General features: G+C 35.7%; 1 protein-coding gene across 1 annotated transcript in view; it reads left to right on the forward strand.

Annotated features, from left to right (window-relative positions):
* Positions 1-13,898, forward strand: part of MPP5 (membrane palmitoylated protein 5) — a 70,266-nt gene that overhangs the window by 17,947 nt on the left and 38,421 nt on the right. The window contains exons 3-5 of the mRNA XM_008071894.1: positions 5,629-5,837; positions 11,175-11,252; positions 12,165-12,311. Coding sequence (XP_008070085.1) covers positions 5,629-5,837; positions 11,175-11,252; positions 12,165-12,311 — 434 coding nt within the window. The remainder of the gene's footprint in view (positions 1-5,628; positions 5,838-11,174; positions 11,253-12,164; positions 12,312-13,898) is intronic.

The raw sequence follows: 13,898 nt of genomic DNA on the forward strand, positions 1-13,898 counted from the left end.
ATGTGGCAGTAAAAACACTTAGAAGTTGAAGAAATGGAAACTAATTCCGGTGTCATTTTTATATGTGACTTTAGGTAAATCACTTATTCATTCTCCACTTTTCTCCATCTGTAGAGATTTGATCTGACTTATTAATGTCTCAAGATTTTTATTTTTTGAGGAAAGATTATCAAAGTTTTCCTGAGGATTAATATTATTATTATTTTAATGGGAGACTTACTCTATCACCCAGGCTGGAGTGCAGTGGCACGCTCAGAGCCACTGCAGTCTCAACCTACTGGGCTCAGAAGATCCTTTTGCCTTAGCTTTCCAAGTAGTTAGGACTACAGGAGCATGCCACCATGCCTGGCTAATTTTTATTTATTTAATTTATTGTAGAGATGCGGTCTCACCAAGTTACCAAGGCTAGTTTTGAACTCCCGGTCTCAGGTAGTCCTCTTGCCTCTGCCTCCCAGATGAAACCACGCCTGGCTTTCCTGAGGATTAAATAAAATAATGCATATAAAATATAATACTGTTATATAACATACTATTGTGTAATGGCAATGACTAATATGTAATTCTGCCAAATATCATTTTTAATAACAACTGGTGATATCTAATTATAAAAGCTGAGCTTAAGTTCAGTGTTGATTAATGTAATCAGTCTGGAAACCACTCCTGAGGAAAGATAATTTCAGTTAACAGTTTTTACTAATTAAAGAACAAAAAGAAGAGCAGGACTTCACAGAGGTGAGTGAAGTTGTAAAGGGTGATGCTGACTTGGAACAAGTTTAAGTTGGTCTTAATGTTGACCTAAAAACTTGAACCTTAACCCAGTTTACATCTGTTGATGTTTCTGGGATTGCCATGGTTCTTAGATTCTCCTGCTACTTATTCAGTCTTTGAATGTAGATAGGTGCTAGGTCTCAGCCCCTTGGGATTTGGTTGTATTATTCTTCATTGTCTTCCTATTCCTATGGATCTTATCTAGGTGCCTGGCCTCCTGAATGAAAGACTTTTCTAGTTTGGCACTGAGGTTTTTTTCCTCTGAATTTTAAACTGTCTTAGGTGGTCTTTATAGTTTATAACTCCTCAGTGTGAGCACATTGATCAGATTTCATCTTTCTCTGAAACCGTTGTTTCTTATCTCAGTCAGGTTCTGTCAGCACAAGAAGCCTACTTATTTCTTAGAACCTTAAAGCTACCATTTCTTTTGGACTAACCAAATTTTCTGTTTCCTGAGCTGTATCTCAACTTTTAGTTTTTTTGTTTTTGTTTTTTGTTTTTTTTGAGTCAGAGTCTCTGTCACTTGGCTGGAATGCACTGGCATGCTCACGGCCACCACACCCTCGACCTGCTGGGCTCAGGTGATCCTTCCGCTTCAACCTTCCAAGTAGCGGAACTATAGGCATGCGCCACCACACCCAGCTGATTTATCTTGATTTATTGTAGAGACAAGGTCTCACCAAGTTGCCCAGGCTGGTCTCGAATCCGTGGGCTCAGGCAGTCCTCTCGGCTCCACCTCGCAAAGTGCTGGGATTGCAGGCATGAGCCACTCATCTTCTGAAACAAGGTTATTGATCTCAAGTTTTGTTTCTCAGTAAGCCATTACTGGTTTAGGTTTCTGTAGCTTTTGCTAGCATATGACTTCAGCTTGTAATTTATATTTAAATAATTTTAATATTTTAAATATTAAAAAAGCAAGAAGTGGGCAACAGAAGGAAACAGTTGCCAGGGAGAAAATCTAATAACTATAAAAAGCAGTTATAAGAACTCATTATGGTAATCAATATTATAGGAAAAAATAGGTATGAATACTTAATATAGTCCCAAGTATACCATATCTTAAAATATTACAAAAACTCATGTTAGTAATGCCCTAAGTCAGTAATTCTGAGCCAGAAGGGTGAATTATAGTCAGCTTTAAAATGTTGTCATTAGGCCGAGCTTGGTGACTCAGTCTGTAATCCCAGCACTTTGGGAGGCTGAGGCAAGTGGATTGCCTGAACCCACGGGTTTGAGGCCCATCCGGGCAACTTGGCAAGACCTCGTCTCTACAATAAATCAAAAATTAGCCAGGCGTGATAGCGCGTGCCTGTAGTTCCAGCTACTTGGAAGCCTGAGGAGGAAGGATCGCCGGAGCCCAGCAGGTCGAGGCTGCGGTGGCCGGGAGTGTGCCACTGCACTGCAGCCTGGGTAGACAGTGAGACTCCAACTCAAAAGAAAAAAACGAGTAAAAAAATGTTATCATTAAAGATGACATTGGAGATTCTGATTGTGATTAATGTAGAACTCTGGACATGTCTTTTAAATTATTTGTTATTTTTCATAAATATCTTTGATTAAAAGCCCTTGTGCTGATACAGCAAGAAAGGATAAAATATTCAGTATGAACTGCTTACGACTATAGGAATATTTTATGTCATCAAAAACAGTCTAGTAGAAAAATGGGCAAAAGATAAACAGAAAATGGATGAAAGAAGAAATACAAATGGCTACAGCCTATAAAAATATGTCCAACTTTACCAGCTCACCAAAAATTAAGAGATTGATAATCCTTAATTTGGTCTGTGTTTGTGAAAATAGGCACTTTACACTGATTGCTGGTAAGGGTTTGAATCTGGAAGGCAGTTCGGTAGTATGTATCAAAGTTTTAAGTGTTTTTATTATCTGATCAGTAATTTTATCCTTGGAATTTATTCTAAGAAATAATTGGAAAGTAGATTGCAAGCAACATTTACAGTGTCATCTATATGATTAGATGAACATTTTAAAAGTTTGAAAGCCTGAATAGTATAATGAAATAATACTAGTATTTTTATCTGAAAGGTAGAACTACAGGTAATTTTTAAAAATAATATCAGTATTTTAGTGTCCTTGTGGGTGGCTTTGGTACACAGGAGAGATTATGCAGAAGCTCCTTGGCCTTAAATTTAAATTTCCTTGGACCAGAAGAGACTCATGAGGTAGACAATTATCTCTGGGCTCACTGAGATCGCATACTGATTTCAGTCAGCTGTGAGATGTGAAGCTCCTGATTTTTCTCATTGCCCAAACAGCAAGGCTGAGACCCTTGTAACAATTACTGAAATTTGTAGCAGGACTTTAATTATCCACTCAGGGAAGTCTAGTCTGCATAAGATTGTAGCCAATTACCTAAACTGCTTTGTTGGTTTTGTAATTTTTCTTAAAACATATTTAAATAGTTTTCTGTTTTGCTCTTAAGATACTTTCAGGCTGTTGAATTCTTTATTCTCTTAGGGAATTCTTTACACTCTTAGGAAATTCTGTGGTAATCTCATTATATATGATGGAATCTGACATTTCATAGTCTTCCTGCCTATCTTGTAGAAATTACATTAGCATATAGTTAAACTCTAGCTATCCCTAGCTCTGGGTTGCAGCTTCTTAGGTCATTCTAATGACAGTTTCGACTTTCTGATGTGTTCAGTTTTGCTGCATTTTTAACTACTGGTGTATATACACACACACACACACACACACACACACAGAACCTATATGCAGTAAATATATACTACATATATACAGTATATATCTTTTATATATTTATATATATGTATATATGGGCCATATATACATATGTACCTACCGTTGGCCCTCCATGTGTGGGTTCAACATCCATGGATTAAATGAACCTCAGATTGAAAATATTTGGGGGAAAAAATTATATTGAACCAGGAAAGCCTTTTTTTCTTGTCATTATTCCCCAAATGCAATAACTATTTACATTGTATTAGGTATTATACATAATCTAGAGGTGATTTAACCTATACTCAGCTGAAGGATATATATAGCTTATATGCAAATACAATGCCATTTTTCATCGGGGACTTGAGCACCTGTGGATTTTGGTATTTGAGTGAGGTTCCAGAACCAACAAATCTCCCACAGATACCAAGAGACAACTACATATAAAATAAAGAGGACTAAATATATATATAGAAATATATATAATTATAAAAGAGGACAAAAGCTGTTTTGTTTTTTGGGTTTTTTTTTTTTTGAATTTTTTTTTTTTTTTGAATTGGAGTCTCACTCTTTGTCACCCAGGCTGGAAAGCAGTGGCACGCTCATGGCCACCACAGCCTCAACCTGCTGGGCTCAGGCGATCCTTCTGCCTCAGCCTTCCAAGTAACTGGAACTACAGACTCACACCACTTCTAATGCTGTTTTGATTTGGGAGGGAAGATATGGAACTTCAAGAATCAATGAAAAAACTATTAGAATCTGTTTAAAAATTTACTGTTTAAAGAGTAGGATACAAGATAAACATATATGAATCAATAGCTTTTCTGTAGTCCTTAATATTAGAAGAAAACTAACAAAAAGAATTAGGAAGATTTTTTTTCCCCATGTGATTGCATAAGGCAGATGGTGTCTGCTCTAAGTTTTTCCCAGACTCATTTACAGCCTTCATTTTAGTAAAAATCTCAATAGAACTTTTCTTTCTGGAAGAATGGGGAAAAGGGAATGGGAGGTAACTTGACAAAAGTGACTTATAACTAATTTTGAATAGTCAAAAAATTTTTAAATAGTGATCAGCTACTTGGCATATCAATATGAACAAAGACTATAATGCTACTGTAATAACGCATTGTAGTTCAGATAGACCAATGTAATAAAAACAGACCTTGATATATGTACGAATTTGGAGCCATCATAAATCCATGGAAAAGGAAGTATTATTTAATAAATGATACTAAAATAATTAGTTAACCATCTGGAAGAAAAAGTTAAGATTTCTCCTCAAAACTTTGCTAAAATAAATTCTAGATGAATCAAGTGGCTAAAATGAAATAGAAGCCACAAGAAGAAATCTAGATAATTATTTAACTACCTTTGAAAAGGAGTTTATAAGCGTAGAAACAGTGAAAGAAATCACATAGGAAAAGGGGCTCATTCTTAACACTTAAAAATTTACAACTTCTGGCCAGGCTCGGTGGCTCAGTCTGTAATCCCAGCACTTTGGGAGGCCAAGGCGAGTGAATTGCCTGAGTCTGTGGGTTCGAGACCCACCCGGGCAACTTGGCGAGATCTCATCTCTACAATAAATCAAAAAATCAGCCAGGTGTGGTAGCGTGTGCCTGTAATTCCGGCTACTCGGAAGGCTGAGGCTGCAGGATCACCGAAGCCCAGCAGGTTGAGGTTGTGGTGGCTGGGAGCGACCACTGCACTCCAGTCTGGGCAACGGAATGAGATTCCAACTCAAAGGAAAAAGAAAGAAAATGATAATATCAGTTATTGGTAAAAATATTGCTAATGAGATGTAAATTAGTAAAACTTCCCTAGAAAGCTGTTTGACTTTTAAGGTGTCAGAATTTTATTTACATTTTTTATATTTCTTTATTTCTGTATTCTTTCCCTCATTTATTTTTATAAGGAGGAAGTATTAGTTTTATAAGTTAAAACACCTTTTTAAAAAGTAAGTTTTTCTATTACATAATTTTTAAAGAGTATTACTTAAAAATCAGTAAAATGACAATGATTAACACTCAAAAATATATGCAGGTTTTGTTTTTTCCTGAAAACTTAGATTATTACTGATTCAAGAAATTTTCCCTTAAAACACATGTTGAATTAAAAATACCCAATTAATTTTTTTATACTTTTTTCTTCTTTTACTAGAAGTAGAAGACTTGTTTTCTTCACTTAAGCATATCCAACATACTTTGGTAGATTCTCAGAGCCAGGAGGATATTTCACTGCTTTTACAACTTGTTCAAAATAAAGATTTCCAGAATGCATTTAAGATACACAATGCTGTCACCGTACACATGAACAAGGCCAGCCCTCCATTTCCTCTTATCCCCAACGCACAAGATCTTGCTCAAGAGGTATGTATTCTGAACATCTTGCTGACAAGGTAATTATTAGTGATAGTAAGGCAGTGAGTGCTGTTGGAAAATACTAATGTGGCTATGGGGTTTTTTAAATTAATTACTGTTAATCACATGTTGATAATTTATTGTAATGGAAAAATTTGCAACATTTATTTTACCATGAAAAAGCATATACTTACTTCAGAGTCATAGCTCTATTTCATGAAGAGAGTTAGTTTTTGATATAAAATTGTAAATTTGAATAGTAACAGAAAGATTTTAATTACTAGAGGGCAAAATTTTTTTAGTGCTTTTAGTATAGTTTTATGAATTTTAAGCATTATACATTAAAACTGAGGTAAACGAATATATGAGATGATTATCAGACAATATTGAGATGATAATGAGATAAAGTTGTAACTGATAGTCAGGTATTTTAAATATATAACTCCTAAGATTTATTATTTCCAGGTATTTTGAAATTTTTCCCTGTAAAAACTACAGGTGTTTTAAGTTATTAAGTTTTAATGTACTGTGAAAATTTCTTCTGTTTACGGATACTGTGAGAGTTTGTGAGAGTTTCTTCTGAAGTTTCAGTCAGTTTCAAAGTGCTCTCCATTTGATGCAGTACACCTATCAAATTGCTTTTTGTATGCTCAAAACAGTTTTTGAACTTGTGAATTTTGATGCCTTTTTAATATTTCTGCCATTTTTTATTTCACCTCTTCCACATTATTTATTATGCTAGCTTTTAAATTCTAGTTTCTGATGCTAAATTGATGTCCATTGTTTAATGTGTTCTGCAAACATCTTTTAAATTAAAGATTTAAAAAGGGAATAATCAAATTCCTGTTTGGGGGGAATGGACAGTCTATCATTATTATGCAGTTTTTAGTTATTTTGATATTATAAAAGCTAATAATTCTGGAAGCCCATCAACTGAATATATTTCATTGAGTTCAAACATTAGACAGAAAATGGGCTATTGGGGGTTGGGGTAAGACTTCCAGAGCTACAGACCTATGAAAATGGTTAGGAGGTACTTCACAAATTAGCAGAGAATGGTTCCAAAGAGAGATACTTTCCCCATTGAGATGCGAGAGATGGCAAAGAACCTGCATGCAAGAGCGGCTGAGAAAAGTCTAGTGCTGCTTAGGACCTAGGAGGATGTAACCTAAGGACCTGTCCAAGAGAGGAAACTTTCCATCCACCAGAGTTGAAAAGTGCTGGTTCCTTGAGCTTATTGTTTATTATTGAAATTAATTATGTAAGATTTTTATTTTAAAATGATCTTTGGAGTTTTAAATAAAAAATTGTCACTTGGCAGGATTTTTTAATTTAAAATATATTCGCTTATGATAACTTAAATGGTTTTCTGAAATTTCTTGAAACTACTTTCTTACAGAGATTGAAATAACCAACATTACTCTGATCTGATTATACTATTCACATATATTGTATAATTTTTATACTGTGGGAATACACAGTAATAGTAATCAGTCCCTTCCTTATCTTTAGGAGGAAGGTCTGTCTGGCTAGCTACTGGGCCTTTGTTTTGCTGAATAGAACAGTGGGTGAAGAGAATGAGAGAAACAAAAGAGATCAAAATTGCTCCAGTCAAGAAAAACTGACACAGATAATGGAAGGGTAGAAAGAAGAGAAAAAAGAGACAAAATGACTTAAGTTTTGGGAGTTGAGAAAGGCAAAGAACTAGAAGTGACTTAAAGAGTAAAATGCTTTGGGAGAAAGACGTGGTTAAAAAGAACTTAAAAAAAATTTTTTTTAATAGTTTAAGCCATATTCAGAATAGTTCACAGTTTTAAAAGTACCATATAGAGGAGATTTTCTGAAAGTTTGATTGCATATCCTTACAATTTTGAATCAAATGTGTTCAGTTTTATAAGATGAGTAAATAAGGCCATTGAAGTAGCTGGGATGGCTAGCGTCATCACGTACATCTATAGGGTCTATCTGGGGTTTGGAGAGGTGGCTATTGACTGCTAAGGGCCATGAGAGAGGTTTGAGCATGACGCATGCTTCTACAGGTGTACAAAAGTGTCAAATTACAGTTGTCTTTCATATAAATGGAATAAGACAATATGTAGTCTTTTGTGTCAGACTTCTTTTGCTTAGCATAGTGTTTTTGAGATTCATCCATGTTCGTATATCAATAGTTTGTAAATTGCTGAGTAGTATTCCATTTTATGAATATCCCGCAGTTTAACTACTCACCTATTGATGTATGTTGGGTTTTTCCTGTTTATTATTCTAGCAAGTATGTAATGATATCTTATTTTACTTTGCATTTCCATAATGACTAATGATGTTGGCCATTTTTTCATATGTTTATTAGCCACTTTCCTATTTTTTGTGAAATATCTGGTGAGATTGTTAAGTTTTCTTGAATTGTAACAGTTTATAATACGAAGGGGGACCCCAAAAACCCCCTCGTATTATAACTTATTTATTTAGAAAAAATTATGTGTTCTTACTTGTTTACATTTCAGTCAACTTCTAAGTGCTCTTCGTTTGATGCAGTACACCTATTGAGTCGCTTTTTCTGTGCTCAAAACAGTTTTTGAACTCGTGAATTTTAATGCCTTTTAATACTTATACCATTTTTTGTTTCACCTCTTCCACATCAGCAAAACATTTCCCTTGAGGACTTTTTCTTCCAGGAAAACAAAAAAAGTTGCTCTGGGCGAGATCTGGTGAATAGGGAGGGTGAAGCATAGGGGTCATGCCGCTTTTGGTCCGAAACTGTTGAACACTCGGCATGTTTAGGCAGAGGTGCTCATAAATCACCCATTATGAAATGGGCAAACGCATGGAAAGAATCTTTAAAAAAAAAAAACAGTGAAGCAGAACACAGCCTCTCACAACAACACTAACTGGTACACTGATGCTGATGGGTTCTTAGAACACTTACCTAGCAGGGGAAGCCTGTGCTACAAGGGGCCCACCGTCCAAAAAATAATTCTAGTTTTTGAGGGATCCCCCATTGTATATTCTGGTTATAAATCCTTTGTCAGATACATATCTCAAGGGGAATATTGTGGTAAAAACAAGTATAAAAATGCAGGAAGTATGTATACCAAATGATCATTCCTAGGTTTAGTAAAAATCCTTTCATTTTCTTCTTTTTGATTATCTTTTTTCTAATTTTTCACATTTAAAGATACCACTTCTAGAATTTAAAATTTAGTTCAAAAATGAAAAAGAATTTTGCCTCTAAAGGCAATGGACAAAAGCAATATAGCTAGAGAAAAGTTCAAGGTCAGGAAGAGGATATTTTTAAAGATAAGAGATTAGAGCATTTTTATAGGCTAGTGGGAAGGAGATGGTCTGATACAAAATTAGCCTTTTAATTCCTTAGGTCTTTGTAGAAGTAGTTGATCATGTATGCTGATACCAGTATAAGGAACATTGGGAGCCAAGCGCTTACAGGAGTTCTAAATTTTTTTTTCCCCTCCCCGTGCGTCCCCTGCGCCAGTTCTAAATTTTTTTAGAAGGGAATATTTCAGGACAGGTGTGATGACTCACACCTGTAATCTCAGCACTTCAGGAGGCCAAGGCGAGAGGATTGCTTGAACCTAGGATTTCTTTTTCTTTCTTTTTTTTTTTTTTTTTAGCAGTTTTTAAATAAAGTTTAATAGAGAAAGAAGGGAGAAAAGAAAGGGTGACATGCCAGAGCTGGCATGGGCAAAAGAAACCGCCAAGCCTAGGATTTCCAGACCAGCCTAGGCAATATAGTGAGATGTCATCTCTACAAAAAAAAAGTAATCAACTGGGTGAAGTGGTGCACGCCTGTGGTCCTGGCTACTTGGAACGCTGAGGCAGAAAGATTGCCTGAATCCAGGATTTTGAAGCTCCAGTGAGATGTGGTCATACTACTGCACTCCAGTCTGGGTGACAGAGTAAGACCCTGACTCAAAAACTATATATAAAAATCAAAGAAAATTTCAGAGATGTTTAGGAACTAACTTAAAAGTGGAAACAGGAAAAAATGTCTAATATAGAAAATTGTTATTGAGTTGACTTAGTACATTTATCTATCTGTCTATTTTTTTTTAAGTCATGTTCTGTGTCAGAGGTATTGACAATGAGAGCAGTAACTTTGGGGGAAAAGTAGTCTGCAGAAGAAAATTTGCACCTTTAAGTATTTACTTATTTTTAGTTTTAGTTTTTTTGAGTCAGAGTCTCACTCTGTTGCCCGGGCTAGAGCGCAATGGCATGCTCACATCCACCACAGCCTTGACCTGCTGGGCGCAGGTGATCCTTCTGCCTCAGCCTTCCACATAGCTGGAACCACAGGCATGCCCTACCATGCCCTGCTGTATTTTATTTATTTATTTATTTATTTTATTTATTGCAGAGACAAGGTCTTGCCACGTTGCCCAGGCTGGTCTCCAACCCGTGGGCTCAGGCAATCCTCTCGCCTCCGCCTCCCAAAGTGCTGGGATTATAAGCGTGGACCAACGTGACCTGCTTGAATATTTATAGCAAAAGAGAAAAAATTGGAAATAAATGAACTGAACATATGCGCTTGCAGTTACAAACTGAAAAGGGAAATAAACTAAAGTAGAAGAAAGGGATTAACTTATTTAAATAGAAAAAAACATTTGATAACATTAGAAGTTGGTTCTTTGAAAAGAACAAAAAAAGAGACAAACCTAAGTTCAATGAAGGGGGAAAAAATTTAATAGCTTTAGGAAAGAAAAAAACGTGGATGCAGAGCAGAAAGAGATTGAGATTCTCTCAATCAGTCTTTAAGGAACCCTAGGTAGTAGGTGTTATTCTACAGATTAGGAAACTAGATAAGAGGTGAAGAAATTCATATCCAGAGGCAGTTAATCCTAGGAAGGCAGAGGTTGCTTAACTTTGTGAAATCTTACATAATCTACCATTTTATGGAGATTGTTCTATTCTCAGGCAAATTCGTCTTGTTAGACTATAACTCTTTAAGTTGTCCTCTCTGATTTTAAATGTAGTTGCTAAACATAGGATTTTAAGACTATAAAATAGCAAGGTAAGCGTTAGAACTTTTTTTTCTTTTCTTATGTAATTATTATTGGTGTATTTTATAGTGTGTTGGGAGAAACTTTCAAGTTAGAAGTAGTTTTGTTCATAGGCATAAATACCAAAATCTTATCTAGTATTTTTTTTTAAATAAGAAATGCTGTTATCCATGATAACAAGATTGAAAACTCTTATAATTCTTTTTAATGTTTTTTTCTTACAAATAATTTTTTATTATTTTAGCTTGTTCTTTAAAAAAATGCTACCCTGCATACAGGTGCTACTGATATTTCCTATAACTTAAGAAGAATAATCTTTCTTTTTCTTTCTTAGGTACAAACTGTCTTGAAGCCAGTTCATCATAAGGAAGGACAAGAATTAACTGCTTTGCTGAATGCTCCACATATTCAGGTAGAAAATGGACAGAGCATTATATGTGTGGTTTTTCCAGCATTTAAAATTTTTTTTACAATACTTGGAAGTCCAAGCTCATACTTTTTTTTTCTTTTTAAATAAAAAATCTCCCAGGGCTGGAAGAGACCTCAAACATTATCTAGTCTGTTTTGACGTTTACAGTCCCCTCTGCAAAATAATTGTTGGATTATATATTTTCATATTTTAAAATAATCAAATTGTTTTTAAAACAATTTCTTTTTCTTTAAAAATTGGACAAAAATGTCTCCTTATTTTGATTTTTTATATGTGTGTGTGTGTGTGTGTGTGTGTGTGTGTGTGTGTGTATTTATTTATATATGTATGTGTGTGTGTTTGAGTCAGAGTCTTACCCTGTTGCCCAGGCTGGAGTGTAGTGGCACACTCGTGGCCACCACAGCCTTAACCTGTTGGATTCATACGATCCTTCTTCCCTAGCCTTCCAGGTAGCAGGAACCATAAGCATGTGCCACCACACCCAGCTAATTTTTTTATTTATTGTAGAGACAAGATCTCTTCAAGTTGCCCAGGCTGGTCTCAAATCCCTGGACTCAGGCATTCCTCTTGCCTCAGTCTCTCAAAGGGCTGGGATTACAGGCTTGAGCCACTGAGCTCTGCTGGTTATTTTTCATAAATTTTAATTATCTAAGATGTTTAACCCTTTAAATTGATTTTGTTTTTATGTAGTTTAATAAACTTTTTAGACTTTATAGTCATTTCAGAGTATTCCCTTGTATACTTAACACATCTTTAATTATTGTTATCTCTAATTACTTATAGTACTTTTAAAAATTTAATAGTCAGAATACTATGTATATGATGAAGTTAAAAATCACTGTACAGCAGTAAATCATGCTGTTACTTAAAATGCTATGGATTTCTTTGAAACAGGCACTTTTACTGGCCCATGATAAGGTTGCTGAGCAGGAAATGCAACTAGAGCCAGTTGCTGATGAGAGAATTTATGAAAGCATTGGCCAGTATGGAGGGGAAACTGTAAAAATAGTTCGTATAGAAAAGGCTCGTGATATTCCATTGGTAAGTGTCCCATATCTCTGATCTAAGATTCTTTCTACTCAGAGATCTTGTGTATGGCAGATAGTTGAAGACCTTGCTATATTTCTGGGTTTTTTTTTTCTCTTTTGAAGTTAATTTGTTGGAGTTTTTCTGTGCTCTTGCTCATATCCCTTATTCAGTTGAGAAATATTTATTATATTTTCTCACTCATAATTTGATGAAAATAATAGCTTGGTGAAAGATTTGAGCAACAAAGAAGGGATAAGTAATTTACTCCATTATTCTCCTAGCTTACCTTTTAGAATAATTAGTAGAAATTCTGATCAGCTGGTTGTGGTGATTCACAGGTATAATTCCAGTATTTTGGGAGACTGAGGCGGGAGATTACTTGAGGCCAGGAGCTTGAGACTAGCCTGGACAACATAGGAAGACCTTGTCTCTACAAAAAATAGAAACACAAAAAGTAGTCCCCTTTTTTTGGAGCCAGGGTCTCCCTCTGTTGCCCAGGCTGGACTACGGAGGTATGATCCTGCTTCGCTGCAACCTCAATCTCCTGGACTTAGGTGATCCTCCCATCTCAGCCTCCCAAGTAGCTGAGACTACAAGTGTGTACCACCATGCCTGGCTTTTTAAAATAATGAGAGAGAAGTTTTCATTGTGTTGCCCAGGCTGGTCTTGAACCCTTGGGGTCAGTTGAGCCTCCTGCCTCAGCCTCCCTGAGTGCTGAGATCATAGGTATGAGCCACAATACTCAGTCTTAAAAAAAAGAAATTCTAATATTTTATAATATATCTTATAATATATATAGACATACTATTGCTTATATATGTCAGATATTCTTAAAAATATACTTTTTTAGTATTTTATATTTTAGTAATACACTAAACCTTATAAAATGCTATGTGTATTAGTATGGGTAACACTTTTAGTAATAGAATAATTTGCAAAGTTGTGGAATGTAGCATTCCTTTTTTATTTTTTATTTTATTTATTATAAAGTTGTGTGATACAAGTGAGTGTTAACTACATAAGTAGACTGCATGCAGGTGAAATTTGGGCTTCTAACTGGCCCTTATTCTCTGTTTTTGTTGTTGTTTTGTTTTGTTTTTGAGTTGAGATCTCACTCTGTCACCCAGGCTAGGAGTGCAGTGGCATGATCATGGCTTATTGCATCCTTGACCTCCTAGGCCAAAGGTGATCCTTCTGCCTCAGCCTCCTGAGTGACTGGAACTACAGGCATGTGCCACCTCACCTGGCTAATTTTTTATTTTTTTGTAGAGAAGAGGTTTTACTGTGTTGCTCAGGCTGGTCACATTTCTCTCTCTCTCTCTCTCTCTCTCTCTCTCTCTTTCTTTCTTCCCTTCCTTCCTTTCTTTCTTTCTTCCCTTCCTTCCTTTCTTTCTTTCTTCCCTTCCTTTCCTTTTTAATTTTTTTGTAGAGAGGCGGTTTTACTGTGTTGCTCAGGCTGGTCACATTTCTCTCTCTCTCTCTCTCTCTCTCTCTTTCTTTCTTTCTTCCCTTCCTTCCTTTCTTTCTTTCTTCCCTTCCTTTCCTTTCCTTTCCTTTCCTTTCCTTCCTTCCTCCCTCCCCTTCCCTCCCCTCCCCTTC

The sequence above is a fragment of the Carlito syrichta genome, unplaced genomic scaffold, assembly GCF_000164805.1.
Source record: "Carlito syrichta isolate Samal-C Ts95f unplaced genomic scaffold, Tarsius_syrichta-2.0.1 Scaffold113598, whole genome shotgun sequence".
Taxonomy (NCBI): domain Eukaryota; kingdom Metazoa; phylum Chordata; class Mammalia; order Primates; family Tarsiidae; genus Carlito; species Carlito syrichta.